Source organism: Cupressus sempervirens, chromosome 3 (assembly GCF_028749045.1).
Source record: "Cupressus sempervirens isolate cs-2001-9-10 chromosome 3, ASM2874904v1, whole genome shotgun sequence".
Classification (NCBI taxonomy): Eukaryota; Viridiplantae; Streptophyta; class Pinopsida; order Cupressales; family Cupressaceae; genus Cupressus; species Cupressus sempervirens.
This window is the reverse complement of record NC_143120.1, coordinates 464,686,412-464,700,147: the sequence shown is the minus strand read 5'-3', so window position 1 is coordinate 464,700,147 and position 13,736 is coordinate 464,686,412. Positions and strand designations below refer to the sequence as shown.

The window sequence follows — 13,736 nt, the reverse complement described above, 5'->3', positions numbered from 1 at the left end:
ATGAACATAAATGAGGAAAAATATTATCAGTGAAATGTTTTTTCATGGAGTTCATCTATAGTTGACTACTAATGATATAATAACAGGGATCAAATCTTATAAAATTAAAATTCTATTTCAAATATGTTTGTCTTCTTGATTCATTTTGTTACATCATTTCTCTAGCTACTAGAACTATTCTATTTCAAATATGTTCATCTTCATTAATTTTGTTACATCATTTCTCTAGCTGCTAGAACTATGGTTTTTTAAATCAAATATTCAGCATTTATTTCCTATTTACTTTATGCCTTTGTAAACGAAGTTTTCAGCATATGGTTTGACTTTGAATTCCTTTATGTTTAACATCTCACATAATTATTTCAAACAATGTTTACATATTTCTATTTTTAAAATTCAGGCAGCAGCAATGTTCAAAGTGTTCAAGAGTGAAGTTCCATCCATACCAGACACTTTATCAGCAGAGGGAAAGGATTTCATTGCCCAGTGCTTGCACAGAAACCCAGCAGAAAGACCAACAGCATCCCAATTACTTGATCATACATTTGTGAGAGATGCTAATCATCAGGGTTCAGACCCTCTAGCAGCTGCGACATCTAGCATTAAGTCTCTGGTAATTTATATTATATAGACTACACAATAATTATTTAATAATAAATTTATTAGACTTAATTTTTTTTTGTTTTTCTTGTATCTTGAGATCTGTCACGCATCTAAATGTTCTGCAGAATTTGATGCATGGTCCACGGGAGAGAATTATGAATACCTCAGAGTATGCCTCCTTGCATTCAATAAATAGCAAACAGCATCAGTTAAGGTTGGTTTTCAAGAAATTTCAAAATGTATTGAACAAATATCTTGAGATTTAAAGCTTTTCTGATTTTTTCTAGAACCAACATGATTTTTCATGTCTGTGTTACATGTGTTGCAGTGAGCAGATTCACCCTCAAATTGGAACATCTACTCGCTCTTCTAATCAGCCGCTTTCACCTTGTTCCACTCTTGAGGCATTCAGCAGCCTATCTCCACCACATTCAAATGCTTTGAAGACCGAAGCCTTATTTGGAAATGTAGAAAATAGATTCTGGGCAAATGTTGCGAATGAAGGTCCTCTGAAAACACGGAGTTCCCTTCATGGAAGGCTTGGGGCTGTGGGGATTGTAAATATAGCAGATCAGTCAGAGTACTGTACTGATCACAATTTGAATTCTCCATTAATTCGTACATCTGAAGGAAGTCCTAGAAGATGGGATTACACACATGATGATACAATGCATGTAAATTTCAGTAGGAGACCACATGAATTTGAAGAGGATCATTGTATGATCAATGACACTTCTAGGTTTGTGAGAGAAATTGCTTGTCAAAGGCCTCCAATGGCATCAGGATATCCCATTATCCATCCATAGAGGTTTTCAAAGGTCTATCATTCTGGCAACAGTGGTGCACAAATTGAAAGTAAGGTTACTATTCCTCTTACATATATTTTAGATGGTGACTTGATGGAAGATGTTATTGTTCTCCCCAAATGTGATGTATTTTGACATTCATACTAAGCCTTTTGAAGTCTTTTGATGCTTCTTTTCATATTACTATTTACAGCCGTAGCAGTAGGGTTAGGATGCATATGAGTGTCTAACCAAGTAATTCTTGTGAATGTGATGATTTTGTGGATGGTCATATAATTTTCAGATTAATCTAATCAAGATCCAAAAATGGCATGCTTAGCATTTTTAAACGTGCCATCTCCTAAGCTGTGTGTAATGCTTTAAATGATTTCAAATAATACTCATTCTGTCACATTTGTTCCAGCTCTGCATCTCACACACAAGATCTAATCTTCAACAAGCTCGTTGCCCTTCATCTAAATAAATTCTATTAGTGAATTTTCTTTTTGTAATTGCCCATAATAAAAGCATTCACATAAACAAAATCAGATTATGTAGGATTTTGGATAATTCATTGAATAAAATTGTATTTCAACTAGATTTTGAAAGGCAACTTGAAGAGATCCACGCTAATCCAATGAAATAAACTAAGCAAGTAGAAAGATATTCATACAATTATGGTAGAAAGAATCAGAGAAAGAAATTATATTAATGTCCACAAATGACCGAAGAAGGTTCAGGGGACTCGAGAGTAGAGCTGTTTACAATTGAAAGTTCTAGGAAAAGAAACATAGAAAGGCCCCAGAAAAGGGAAGAACAAAAGCAAAGAAATAGAAACAAGGTACCACCAACAATAGCGGTTAAGAAATTAGCATGTATGGCCTAGAAAGGGGAACAAGAACCCAAAGAGAAAACATTAAGGAAATATTCATGTTCACTAGTGCCATTATCAATCACTTTGAAGGGATTGATACAAGATTTGATAATGCTCATTAAGGAGTGCTAAGGGTCGGGAGTGTTAAGAAAGATACTCCCCATGGACTGCATAGAACATCTAAGGCTGAAATAACTCCTAGATTATTTAATTTTTTGTAATATGCATCTACCCTTGTGTTGGGGGTGAGGGCAATTGGACACAAGTAGATCGTTGCTGATGAGAAGCTAAACTAGCTTTTTTGAAAAGAGAAGGGAACATGATGCTGAAGGGAAATATGTTGAAGTAGAAGCTCTAAGAGATGTTGTCTCATAGGTAAAATTGCATCTATAAACAAAGTAGTAGTAGTAGTATGCAAAGGTTTCTTAGAGCTATTACACTCTTAGACATGTTGGAAGAAGGTGATTAACCTAGGGGCTATATAATCTTTAGGAATGTAACATGAGTATCTGTGCTGAATGGTGATGTACTCCAGAAGAGAAACAGTCAAACATTGTTGGTTTGGATTTTTAAAGAAAGTAAAGAATTATTTGCCAAAATATGTGCAAAGGAAGTAATATCTCCCTTGGATCTCATAGTAAATGGGGAATTTGAAGATGAAACTCCCCTTGATCCTCCCCTTTTTGGTGGGGCAAAGACAACAATTTCAGTCAAGGAATGAATATGATGCCCTCTTATAACTCATTTCTGGTGTGAACACACCCTCAAATAGCCAAGGTTAAATCTCAAGCTATGTGATCAGTGACATTGGAGATGGTGCGGATGGCATAATATACCATCCTCACCTATAATAAATGCACAACGTAAAGTGAAAGCTTTAGGTTGAGTGGTATAGGAGGACATGTCCAGGTGACCTACATGTATTATTTGTAAATATACCTTCTAGTAGGTTTGTTGATGGTGTCCTTTGAAGGGCCCAAGGATGGGCATCTAAGGAATACATGAAAGGAGGTAGTCTATCATTGTAGATGCCAGTAGAATGTGTTGATGAATAGCTTTGTTCAGATAAATAGGATGATAGTATAATAAACATACATGCATACCTAGTACGCTTATATTATTCATAAACATATATATTAGAATGCAGATTATTATAACATCATTCGCTAAATCGGTGTTTCTTCTCCAAGTATATCGATCTGCTCATATAGATCTATTATATGACATTTCATGTTCTTATACTAACTGAGATGTGATCATGTATTCTGCTTATAAGTATATATATAAGAAGATCGAAGTCTGATTAATTCTCTATGGAGATTGGTGACATTATGTAGAGGTTTCTTTAAAATCAAACTAAATAACAAACACCAATTGAAATCGGTTTATCTGCATAACTAATCATAGTTTGTGAAGAGACATGTCTTGTATGGACATGTCTCCACTTTGTGGAGACACGTCTATCCAAGGCATGTCTCCCCATTAAGATATATATACTTATAATTGGTCAAACAAGAAAGCATAGAAATTGGCAAATACTCTGCCCTTCCTTGAGTTACATGATCAGACTTTAATTTTCAGTATTTATAAATATTGAATATACTTTACAATTTGTGATTGATCGAAACCTTTTATATTCAGATCTGAATCTGCAACCATCAAATCAGAGATTAGTAATTATACAATTCTGAATCAAAAGACATCTAATCTGATATAAATTTAATTACAATTACAGAATGGAGTGAGTCAGTCTTAGAGCACCGACAATGATGACATTAAATTGAGCCCAATGAAGCAATTCTCCTAAACGAACAAAGAGGACACTAGACACATCTTGAGAAATACGTTATGGAAGAAACTCATCATCAAAGGACGTTATGTATAAATCTCAAATAAATAGTTTCAATTTGATTAGAGTATTGGTGTTTTGATGGAGGTTCTAAATTTTGTATTTAGAAGTTAACCGAACAGCTTAGTCTTAAAATAAAAGCACTGTATAATTTCAATCCCAAGCCATCAATTTATTAGATTAAGAGATCTTGGGAACAACAAAAGGTATTCCAAAGCCATGGGCTCAAAACCACTAGGCATTAGCCAACAAAGTCAAAATGTTCCAACTTGGACCTGTGTGCACCCATAGAAGAAACTCTTCTTGGAATTGTAAGCAACTCCTTTGAGAAGATCCTGGATGCCTAAGACTAATCGAGTGTAGCTTTGAAGCCCTCTATGGAGAGGCAATAATTACATTTACACCTCATGGTTTATTATTTTTTTAGCCAACAAAAGATGCATTTCCTCCACTAATAACCCTTCTTTCAATGGCCGCTTGCACATCACAAGATACATGACAAGTGTTGCTATTTGACATTGAAGATTCTTGAGTCTTTCTAGGCATGGTGTTGCTTTCTATGTAAACCTAGTATTTACAGCATTACAATAATTACAACGTAAGGATCTGAAAGGTGTATACACCTTGTTCTGGCAATCTCCCACTTAATGTATGCATTGCAAAGGATCATAATGGGGCTCAAACAAAGTGAACTAATTGCTAGGGTATAATCCCCACAATCGTCCTACATCATTTATACTTCTACGTTCCCTTGGTTTTGTAAATACCCACCTTCTCAATAACACCTTTGTCCTCCACAGTGTCACAAACGAATGGTATTTCACATCAATGTTCTTTGTCTGATAATGGGAAGTAGGGTTCTTTCTAAAGCTGATGACTTCAGCTATCACATTGATTCTGCATTGTATTCCAACTTAATCCAATACTTGAATGCAATCTTCTTTGGAGCTAAATTTCCTCCGCTGAGACATGACTAGCTGCCATATACTCTACCTTTGTAGTTGAAAGAGCAGATACAATCCGTCTCTTGCTTGTCCAACGCATTACACCCTCAAACAGATTAAAGACATAACCACTGATAGATTTCCTCCAAACTACATTTGCTGTCTGATTTGAATCAACGAATCAAGTCCTTCCTAGTGGCCAGTATAATATTTTGAATTGCCTTGAAGGTACTTAAAGACTCCCTAAACTTCTTTCCCAGATTAGACATATAACTCCTTAAGACTCCCATTGGTTGTTTAATGTCTAGTTTGCTATATATCATACATCAAGCTACTATTTTCTGTAATATGCATCCTTGTTTTTTTACCTCTGATTTATGTTGAGTTGGTTTAGAGAAACATACGGACATGAAAAAATAGTTCGTTTTTTGCAATATTCTAACTTGGAGCAATATAGTGAATGAAATAAATTTACAAAATCGCAATATGCAGGAAAATCCCACAATTACTAATATTTTGGATCTATCTGAAATTACAATTTATCTTCAAACAGTTTAATACCCAGATGAAGAAAACATATTACATTGAGATATTAGACATAGCCAGAAAATCTGAATTAGGCAGTACTGATTTGCACCAAAGACGAGCAAACGGGGAACTCTACACTTGGATGCCACTCTGGGAATGTGTCCAAAGGCCATGTTTTGAATGTCTTATGCAAATGCAAGGTTGGGCACCTCAGAACCGCCATAAAATGAACACAGATGCTAGCTGCTAGTGCCCTCAAACCTTATGTCCAACCTAATGTCTGTATAACCAGCTATGGAAGAAGTGTGACCAGCAAAGGAGGTATATTTAAGTCCAAAGCCTGCTACTAGCTCTTCCAATCTGCTTTGATCAATCTCCCTTAAATCTGCAATGGATACTTTGTGCATGTTGAAGCTTGTTACAATCCCGAGTTTCCCCTACAATTCATTAGCAATATTCTCAATCAACAATGAAGCTCAAAAGTGATTCTTGAGTGAAATCATATCCGGATTAGATCTCTCATTAATGTAGAGGATGTTCACCCTTGCAATGCCATAGGATGAATAAACATAGTGGTTTTTCTGGTAGTCAATTACTTGTGCTTTGGAAAGAAGTGTTTGAAGTTTGATGGATCGGAAATGGCAATCATAAGAGAAGTCCACGGAAGACTCAAGGATGCACTCGGTTTCTTCCCAGCGGGTACACAGAGACTCCCATGTTGGCTTGGCCATATACAATGAATTTCATCGTGGCCTTCTTCACCATCACTGCTCCATTATACCAGTAAGTCACATCTATAACTTCTTGGCCATAATATCTGTGGACGAATCACGTGTATCATATTTTCACACACTTAGATTGATATTGTCGGCAGTTTCATCATCCCTAGATGCTCCCTTCACTCCAAAGCTCTCCTTATGATAACACTAATTTTATTGTGTTCATAAATCTCAGTTGTCAAGTGTCTTTTCATTCCCCCTTGATATATGAGTCATTATTATGCAGGCATGGAGGCCTCAATTTGTAAAACAAATTTAGGCCCCATCAGGACCCTTACTATTTCTAGGAAGCAAGTCAGATGCACAATAGAAACAATGTTTAATTCCTAGGTTCAGACAAAAGTAAGAAAGAATGATTATTTTTTGAGTTATGTAATTTTGAATTATTAATAAAGTAATATTTTATTAATAATTAGTGATAAAGTGCAATTATTAAGTTATAATTTCGCTTTATGTGAATGAGGCCACTTAATGACTTAAAAGCCATTTAATATAGTGCTTGACAGTGATATAATATAACTTTATGGTTTCAGTGCACTTCATTTAAAAAGAGATGTAAGTGTTTAATAAAGTATACTTAATATTTGCACCAATAAAGGGTGTAACTGAATAGTAAAATTGAATTGTAACAAAAGAAAATGGTATCAAAAGCTAAGTAATTTTTAAGTTATGAGAAGTGTATTTATGAAGATGCAAATCGATTTCTCTTGAAGAATTATAAAAAACCAAGGCAAGAGAAAAAGCAATTCATTCATGACTAGTGTGTTTTCCTTTGTTTGTGTAGAGAAGAAATTGAAACGTGGGTTTCAAATTTTCAGCTTGAAGAATTGTGAATTCTTCCAAGTTATTTCAGCTTAGTGAGTTAGGTGAAACACCCAACGAATTGCACAAGAGCTCTGACTTCATCCAAAGGTCAATGATATTTTCATTGTTGCAGAGATTGATGATTGGCAGCTCCATTTTAATTTCAGAATTGTTTGCAAGGGCTGAAGACTTTATTAAATGCAGATTGCTGCACTTCAATAAGCCCATGTTTGGAATAAATAAGAGGCCGCAGGTCATTAGGGGTCATGATAGCTGAAAGAAAGGTGTCGTTTAGGGTTTTGGTGGCTTGTCTTTGCTTGCTGGATGTCTTCTATCCACTTCCCAGCCTTTGCATTACATCTTATAACAACCACATCCCATTTGGGTGTTAAATGTGATCAGTGATGCAAGACAAATTGATGAAATAGCTATGAAGGTTTAATAGTTATTTCTAGTTTATTGTGTTTCATGCAACATGTTTGACTATAATAACACCCATAAATAATGTGTGATCCCATGTTGCAATTAATGCATCTTGTGGATGAAGTTGGCATTTCTTTGGATACCACATTTTGGGATAGCTTAGGCATTTCTGAACCATCCATCTTTTTTTTTGCCTGCAAAACATCTCTGAAACACAATACTTGATGGCTGGAAAGTTGACTTATTTCTAGCCACTGTTTTCAAGTCATCTCAACTACAAACACAATATTTTTTAATGTCAATCTTCAATGCCTTTTTTATTTATTCTTAATATGATTAATTTAATACCATTTCCTTGTTAGACAGCATGTGCGATTAGCTTAATGTAGACAATATTGATGATTGCTTCACACTCATTTGTGTGGGTATATATGTGACATCTTATTTGACTTTGAGCTTCTCTATAGAGTATTACACTTCTGTAAAATTTTCTGGAACAAGCTGTGTACATTTTATATTCACTTTTGCTTTGGGATATGGAGACTTTCTTATTTTCCTTAAAATATGCCATATAATTATTATGTGAATATTGAGCTTTCTACGACAGGTTCAAGTATCAAAATATATACAGTCAAGGAGAAATTATGTAATTTATTTAAGATGCTAGAAAGTATTGGGATTGCTTTGTTATTTTACAAAAAAAATTAAAAATTAAAAAATTATTATTCATGTTTATCGCCTCTCAGTATGCTATAATTCTAAATGTGTCATGCATTCACATGTATATGGCAAATCGTGAGAGCCATGTTCGATTCACTTACAATGTTTGAACCATTAATAAGCACAATTTATGACTACTGAAAAAAATGGTACATTTCCTTTATTTAATATCATTTTTGAAACATAACAGCAGGGTGGAGCCATCATTGCTGCTTTCCACTCCTTTATCATCACAAATTCTCTTTTTATCAGTCGTCGGAGATTGCATTTGAAGTTTGATTATGTTCTATGATAAGTACAGAAGTAGAAATAGTTATTGAAATGGCAACTTTATAAATTAATTTCCTCACTCAGTCTCTGATTTTTCATAGTCAGAAATACACTATATATGTAATTGAAAGACAGTATGGTTACCATATTTGAGAATAGAGACGTGAGTGTTTGACTAATTTGTAGAAAGACAACTTGCTGAAGGTGAAGGAGAGAGATGATATTGGAAAAGATTGGAATCTCCATAGTAAAAACATAATGACCTTGATGCTCTTGAAGTTTTCAGTGACAAATGAAAGTTACCTCCAAAGGGTCAATAGCTGCATTAAAAGTCTGTAGCAGCTTGACAGAAAAAGTATCAAACTTCCACGAGTAAGTGGGTCCTGTGTAAAGTACCTTGACATGGTATGGTAAAAATGCAATGGAGCGGAGGATTGCCACTCACCTTGTTCCATAAGTTGCCAATTACTCTTTTGCAGAGAGGAGTTGGTCTACATCATCATTTTGTCTGTCAAGAGAATATGCTCAACCCTTAGTGGGCAGAGAAGTTGGTGGTTGTGCATTGAGCGTTGCTATTTCAAGATTTACAAGACTCCTGCTGCACATTTGAATGCTGATCTGAAAGATGCCATAAATGAGGGGGCACATGAAGGATTGGTTGTGGTAGCATTAGATGAGCAAATACTTCATATTGGAAATGACCTAGATTCAGACACACTTAGGTTATTATACATGCTTTTGAGTCAAATATCAGAAAAAGCAGTATCTATTTGCTATGGTATCATTCAACACGTTTGTCATTTTGTAGTTGTAGCCTTTGGGCATTTGTTGTAATATATGCACTTTGACAATGAAAACAATGAATTTTTGTTAATTTGTGTTTGGACTCTCATTTTAAGTCTCAATCCAATTCATTTATTCTATAATGAGTATGATGAATGCCTTCTAATATGAATAATTTAAATTTCCAATATTTTCAAACTTTTCCCTTTTTTTTAATTGTCATTCCCTGCCGCCCCTCTAAAATGGACTGCCTTTGAAATATATTATTTCCATTGAATCTTTGTTGCAAGTTGAATTTTGATTATTTCTCTTGGAGAGCTTTTGAAGGTGTAACTAAAACCTTTAGGAAAATTCTGCTAGATGAAGGCACTTCCTAGTCAACACTACCAAGAGCTCTCTGGTAGTCATCTTTATAGGAAGCTCTTGAGATGGCTTTTTGAATTTCATTGGACTCGGAAATTTAATAGCTGATTATACTATTTTTCCCAGAGGTTTTGAGGTTAGAATATAATAAATTTCTTGTGCTGCTGAGATGCTGTTCTATTATAGAACATCTGATTTTGTTTGAATAAAAATAATATTGCATTATTAATTATGAATTCATTGTTTAATCATTCAGACAGGAACACTATTAAGTTGAACTTAGTTGACAGAATGGATGGCATTGATTTTCAGAGCAATAATTTCATCTTACTATAAGCTTGATTTTGATGACATTTGAAATGAAACAATAGTAGTCATGTTATGAATTTCTAGCTGTTGGTATTGCAGGTTATTAAGGCACGCACGGTGATAATTTATCCCGCTGCATTTTCTTCTTGAAATCTGAAGCTATGGTTTCTTCCAAACAAAATATTTGGTGCTGGAAGTGATCACCTGTATGTATTCGTAGGATCAAAAGAGGGCTCCAATGTTTTCCTTAGACTAAGAGATGGAAGGTTTCATCTTGCAGCACCAGATCTTCAAGGACTGGAAAGGAACATCCAATCTTTCAGAATGTAATTTCCATCATTGTAATGTGTACAGTTTGTTGTATATCAGATTTAGCCTCAAGCTCATATATTTTATAATAATTATTTCATTTCAGTTTTGGATTATTTTTGTTCCTCTGCACTTTCCAATATTGATAGGCCTTTTCTAAACCACTGATTGTTGTAGCTATGTATACCACACAAACACTTTGTGTCCATCAAGGCCATCGTCTCACAAGTTTTTGAGTTGACATCACCCTTATTAATGAAGGTGTTGATTAGAAACATGTTAAAGTGTTTCCTGACATTTCAGGTATTTTGTCTTGATTCCACTCAATTTGTTTAAGAGCAACTTTCAACTATCATAATTTGAAAAGTACTCATTAAGGTATATGAATAAAACCATTCGGATTGGCTGACGACCAAAAATCATTTAGCAATTGACACTTCGTTTCTACCAATGTAGGTATTCCTTATGATTGTATTGTTCATGATAATAATTAATAAATGCTACCAAACCTTTTAAACAATTACAGTTATGGAATTCAGTTCAATAAACACTTAAATGAGTCATCAACAAGAAAATATTGTGGCAAGGTGGTGCTACCTTTTTGAATGTTAACTCATTATGGAACATTTGGTGAGAATTGGGGCATTGATTTGAAGGTTTTATACGCTGAAATTATATCAGGGGGAAGACACAAGTGTATGTGAACATCGAAGTTGAGGAAGACTTCTTAGTGGAAAAGGTTAGTAAGGGTTTATTGACTAGGGTTCACAAACAAGGGCATGAAAAAGGCTACCTCTTTTCCAAAATCATTGTTGTAGGGTGATGATAAGCATTTGTATTCACCTTTTGTTCTTATTTTTTGTTCGCATACTTGATTCCAACATCAATCCTCATATACTGGCACTATGGAGATTATATCAATCTCAGCGAGCTGTTCCTGTGGAGATTATACCAATCTCTCATAATGGAGGTTATATCAATCTTAATCAGCCATCCTGTGGTGATTATATCCCTTCTCAAAAAATTATATCAATCTCCTCCTCATAAGAAAGTATATCAATCTCTTTACATTTAGATCTTATTTTTCTTAATTAGTGATTATGAACAACAATTTTCAAATGATGATATAAATATTAATTCCAACTACAAACATCTTTCATTCTGAAATATTTATATAAATATGAGTTAATATTATTTGTATAGATAATACCAATTTAATTCTATAAATATTATTCATTCTGATATATTTATATAAATATACTAGTTAGTATATTAATTAAAAGAAATACCATCCTTGAGTTCATATTCCTTTCAGTATGCAATATATTATGCAGCGTCTAGCAGTTGACTGCTGCCATGCGGGGAAGCTTACTTGCTGACAAATTCATTAGTGGTGCTGACTCGGAGCTTTACCTTTTCCTTTGTCTTTTTCTGTAGACTTCAATGCCTTCCATTTCCACTTATAAATGTATTTAAATATCTAAATAATGATTATAGATGTACATTTATATAAATTTAAATATTATTAATATATTCATATTTATATATTTCAATAGTGATTATTGATCAACATATCTGAAATCAAATATTATTAAATCAGCATTATAATTATTTAATCAATTCATTTACACAGTTCTTCAGAAACAAAATTTGTTGATTTCATATTATTGATCGCATTCTACCATCTTAATGAAGGGTCATAACACCTCAACATGTACTTGTAGCTTCCAAACATGGGTAATCTATCTTCTGAAAGTATCATATAAGTACCGCCACAAAACTTACCTACAAGCAAGCAACTGAGCCAATCTGTTTCTAGCAAACAATTTGGAATGAGGATGAAGTGATGGAAAAAAAATACAATGTAGAAAACTTGAAACAGTTAAATAATAATAATATTATTGACGGCAAGATATGTACATGACATAGAAGCAACCATCATTCTAAAAGGAGGAATGTCCACACCAAATTAAGCATCAATTGAGTCGGAAGTAAATTTAACACAGAAGCTATGTTATTTGGGGATGCGTTTCCAGCTCTAAGCCTTGAGTTTCGAAAACCGTCCCCGTTTTGGGGACTTGGGGATGATCGGAAATGTTTCCAAGCCATCCCCACCCAAGCAAGAAAATTGGAAACCCGTCTCCAAAACTTTGGAAATGGTCAACGCGTTTCTAGAGGGTGTTGACCGTCTCGAGGACTTCGTAGTCGTTTCCATCCGTCCTGGGGACTACTTGAAGTTTCCGATTTTAAAATAAAATTCAACTTAAAAAAATAAAATTAATAAACAGTGATTTTGTGCCCATTTGCTGGCCCCACATTAAAATAATAAAATATGTTAATATAACACATGTTGAAAGTTTTTTTTTTGGAAGCCGTTACAAACTTAGCATCCAACTATGATTGAAAATTAAAACTTCAACTTCTGTTCAACAAACTAGACCTGAAAATGATTGTAAATCAGATTTCTATTTGATATTCATATTGCAGACCTGAAAATAATTGCTGCTGGGTTGAGGAATACTCAGATTGTTTTCACCTTTGATAATGCTCTAATAGCAACAATAATTGCCCAGAAATAAATTGTTGTAGCTGATTAGTGCCCAAACAAGATGGTTGCTACCCGTCTAGGAAGATTTGACACAACAAATTTGGTTTTCCTCCAAAACCCATAAGAAAGGGCTCTAAAGTCTAATCTATGGCAGATTGATTCTCTCATTTGATGCCATCCTATGTTCCTATTCTTAAACGATGATTCGATTTGACGCTATGTTCTATGCTGATTTGATGAATGAAATTGATAATTTCAAACTATGTTGCTATGAAGAATGTGACAATGTAATGTAATTTTGAAATTCATGAATATATATATATATATATATATATATATATATATATATATATATATATATATATATATATATATATATATATATATAGCCGTCCCTTGTCGTCCCCTATTTCAGCCAAAAAAAAAATTGTCTCGGAAACCCATTTCTTCGTACCCTTGTCTTGGAAACTTAGGGTAACATAGCACAGAAGCAAATAGAGAAATGCCAACGCCAAATCAAACATTAAATGAGTTGGAAGCTAATTTTTGTAGGAGTGAAGATAAGAGAATTGAGGCTAGACTAGGCATAATTGGTATTGAAATCTATAAGATCAATTTGTATCACATAGGTAACATGTATGATTACCATGAAAACTAACGATTAGATTAGTTATATTGAGGGAATTAGCTATATTGAGGATTTGCAACATAGAAGAGACACTAAAACTAAGAATAATATCATTATTGACATATCGAAAAATATAAGGTTAAGATAATGATTAGTGGTGGTGTATGTCATATTTAATTTTGTAATAATCTAAACTATAAATATTCTAGTGATCTAG

The 13,736-nt window shown here is 34.0% G+C and overlaps 1 protein-coding gene across 4 annotated transcripts in view; it reads left to right on the top strand.

The window, feature by feature from the left end:
• The window catches only part of LOC149567134 (mitogen-activated protein kinase kinase kinase YODA-like), a 109,003-nt gene extending 98,383 nt beyond the window's left edge, over positions 1–10,620 (top strand). Inside the window, exons 9-12 of one of the 4 annotated variants that reach the window (XM_089820335.1) lie at positions 401–613; positions 729–817; positions 932–1,458; positions 10,134–10,620. In XM_089820335.1, the coding sequence (XP_089676461.1) occupies positions 401–613; positions 729–817; positions 932–1,409 (780 nt within the window). In that variant the 3' untranslated portion in view covers positions 1,410–1,458; positions 10,134–10,620. Of the gene's footprint in view, positions 1–400; positions 614–728; positions 818–931; positions 1,459–8,765; positions 9,454–10,118 lie in introns of those variants that run through there. The other 3 variants (XM_089820338.1, XM_089820336.1, XM_089820337.1) reach the window with 3 other exon arrangements.
• Positions 10,621–13,736: the final 3,116 nt, after the last annotated feature.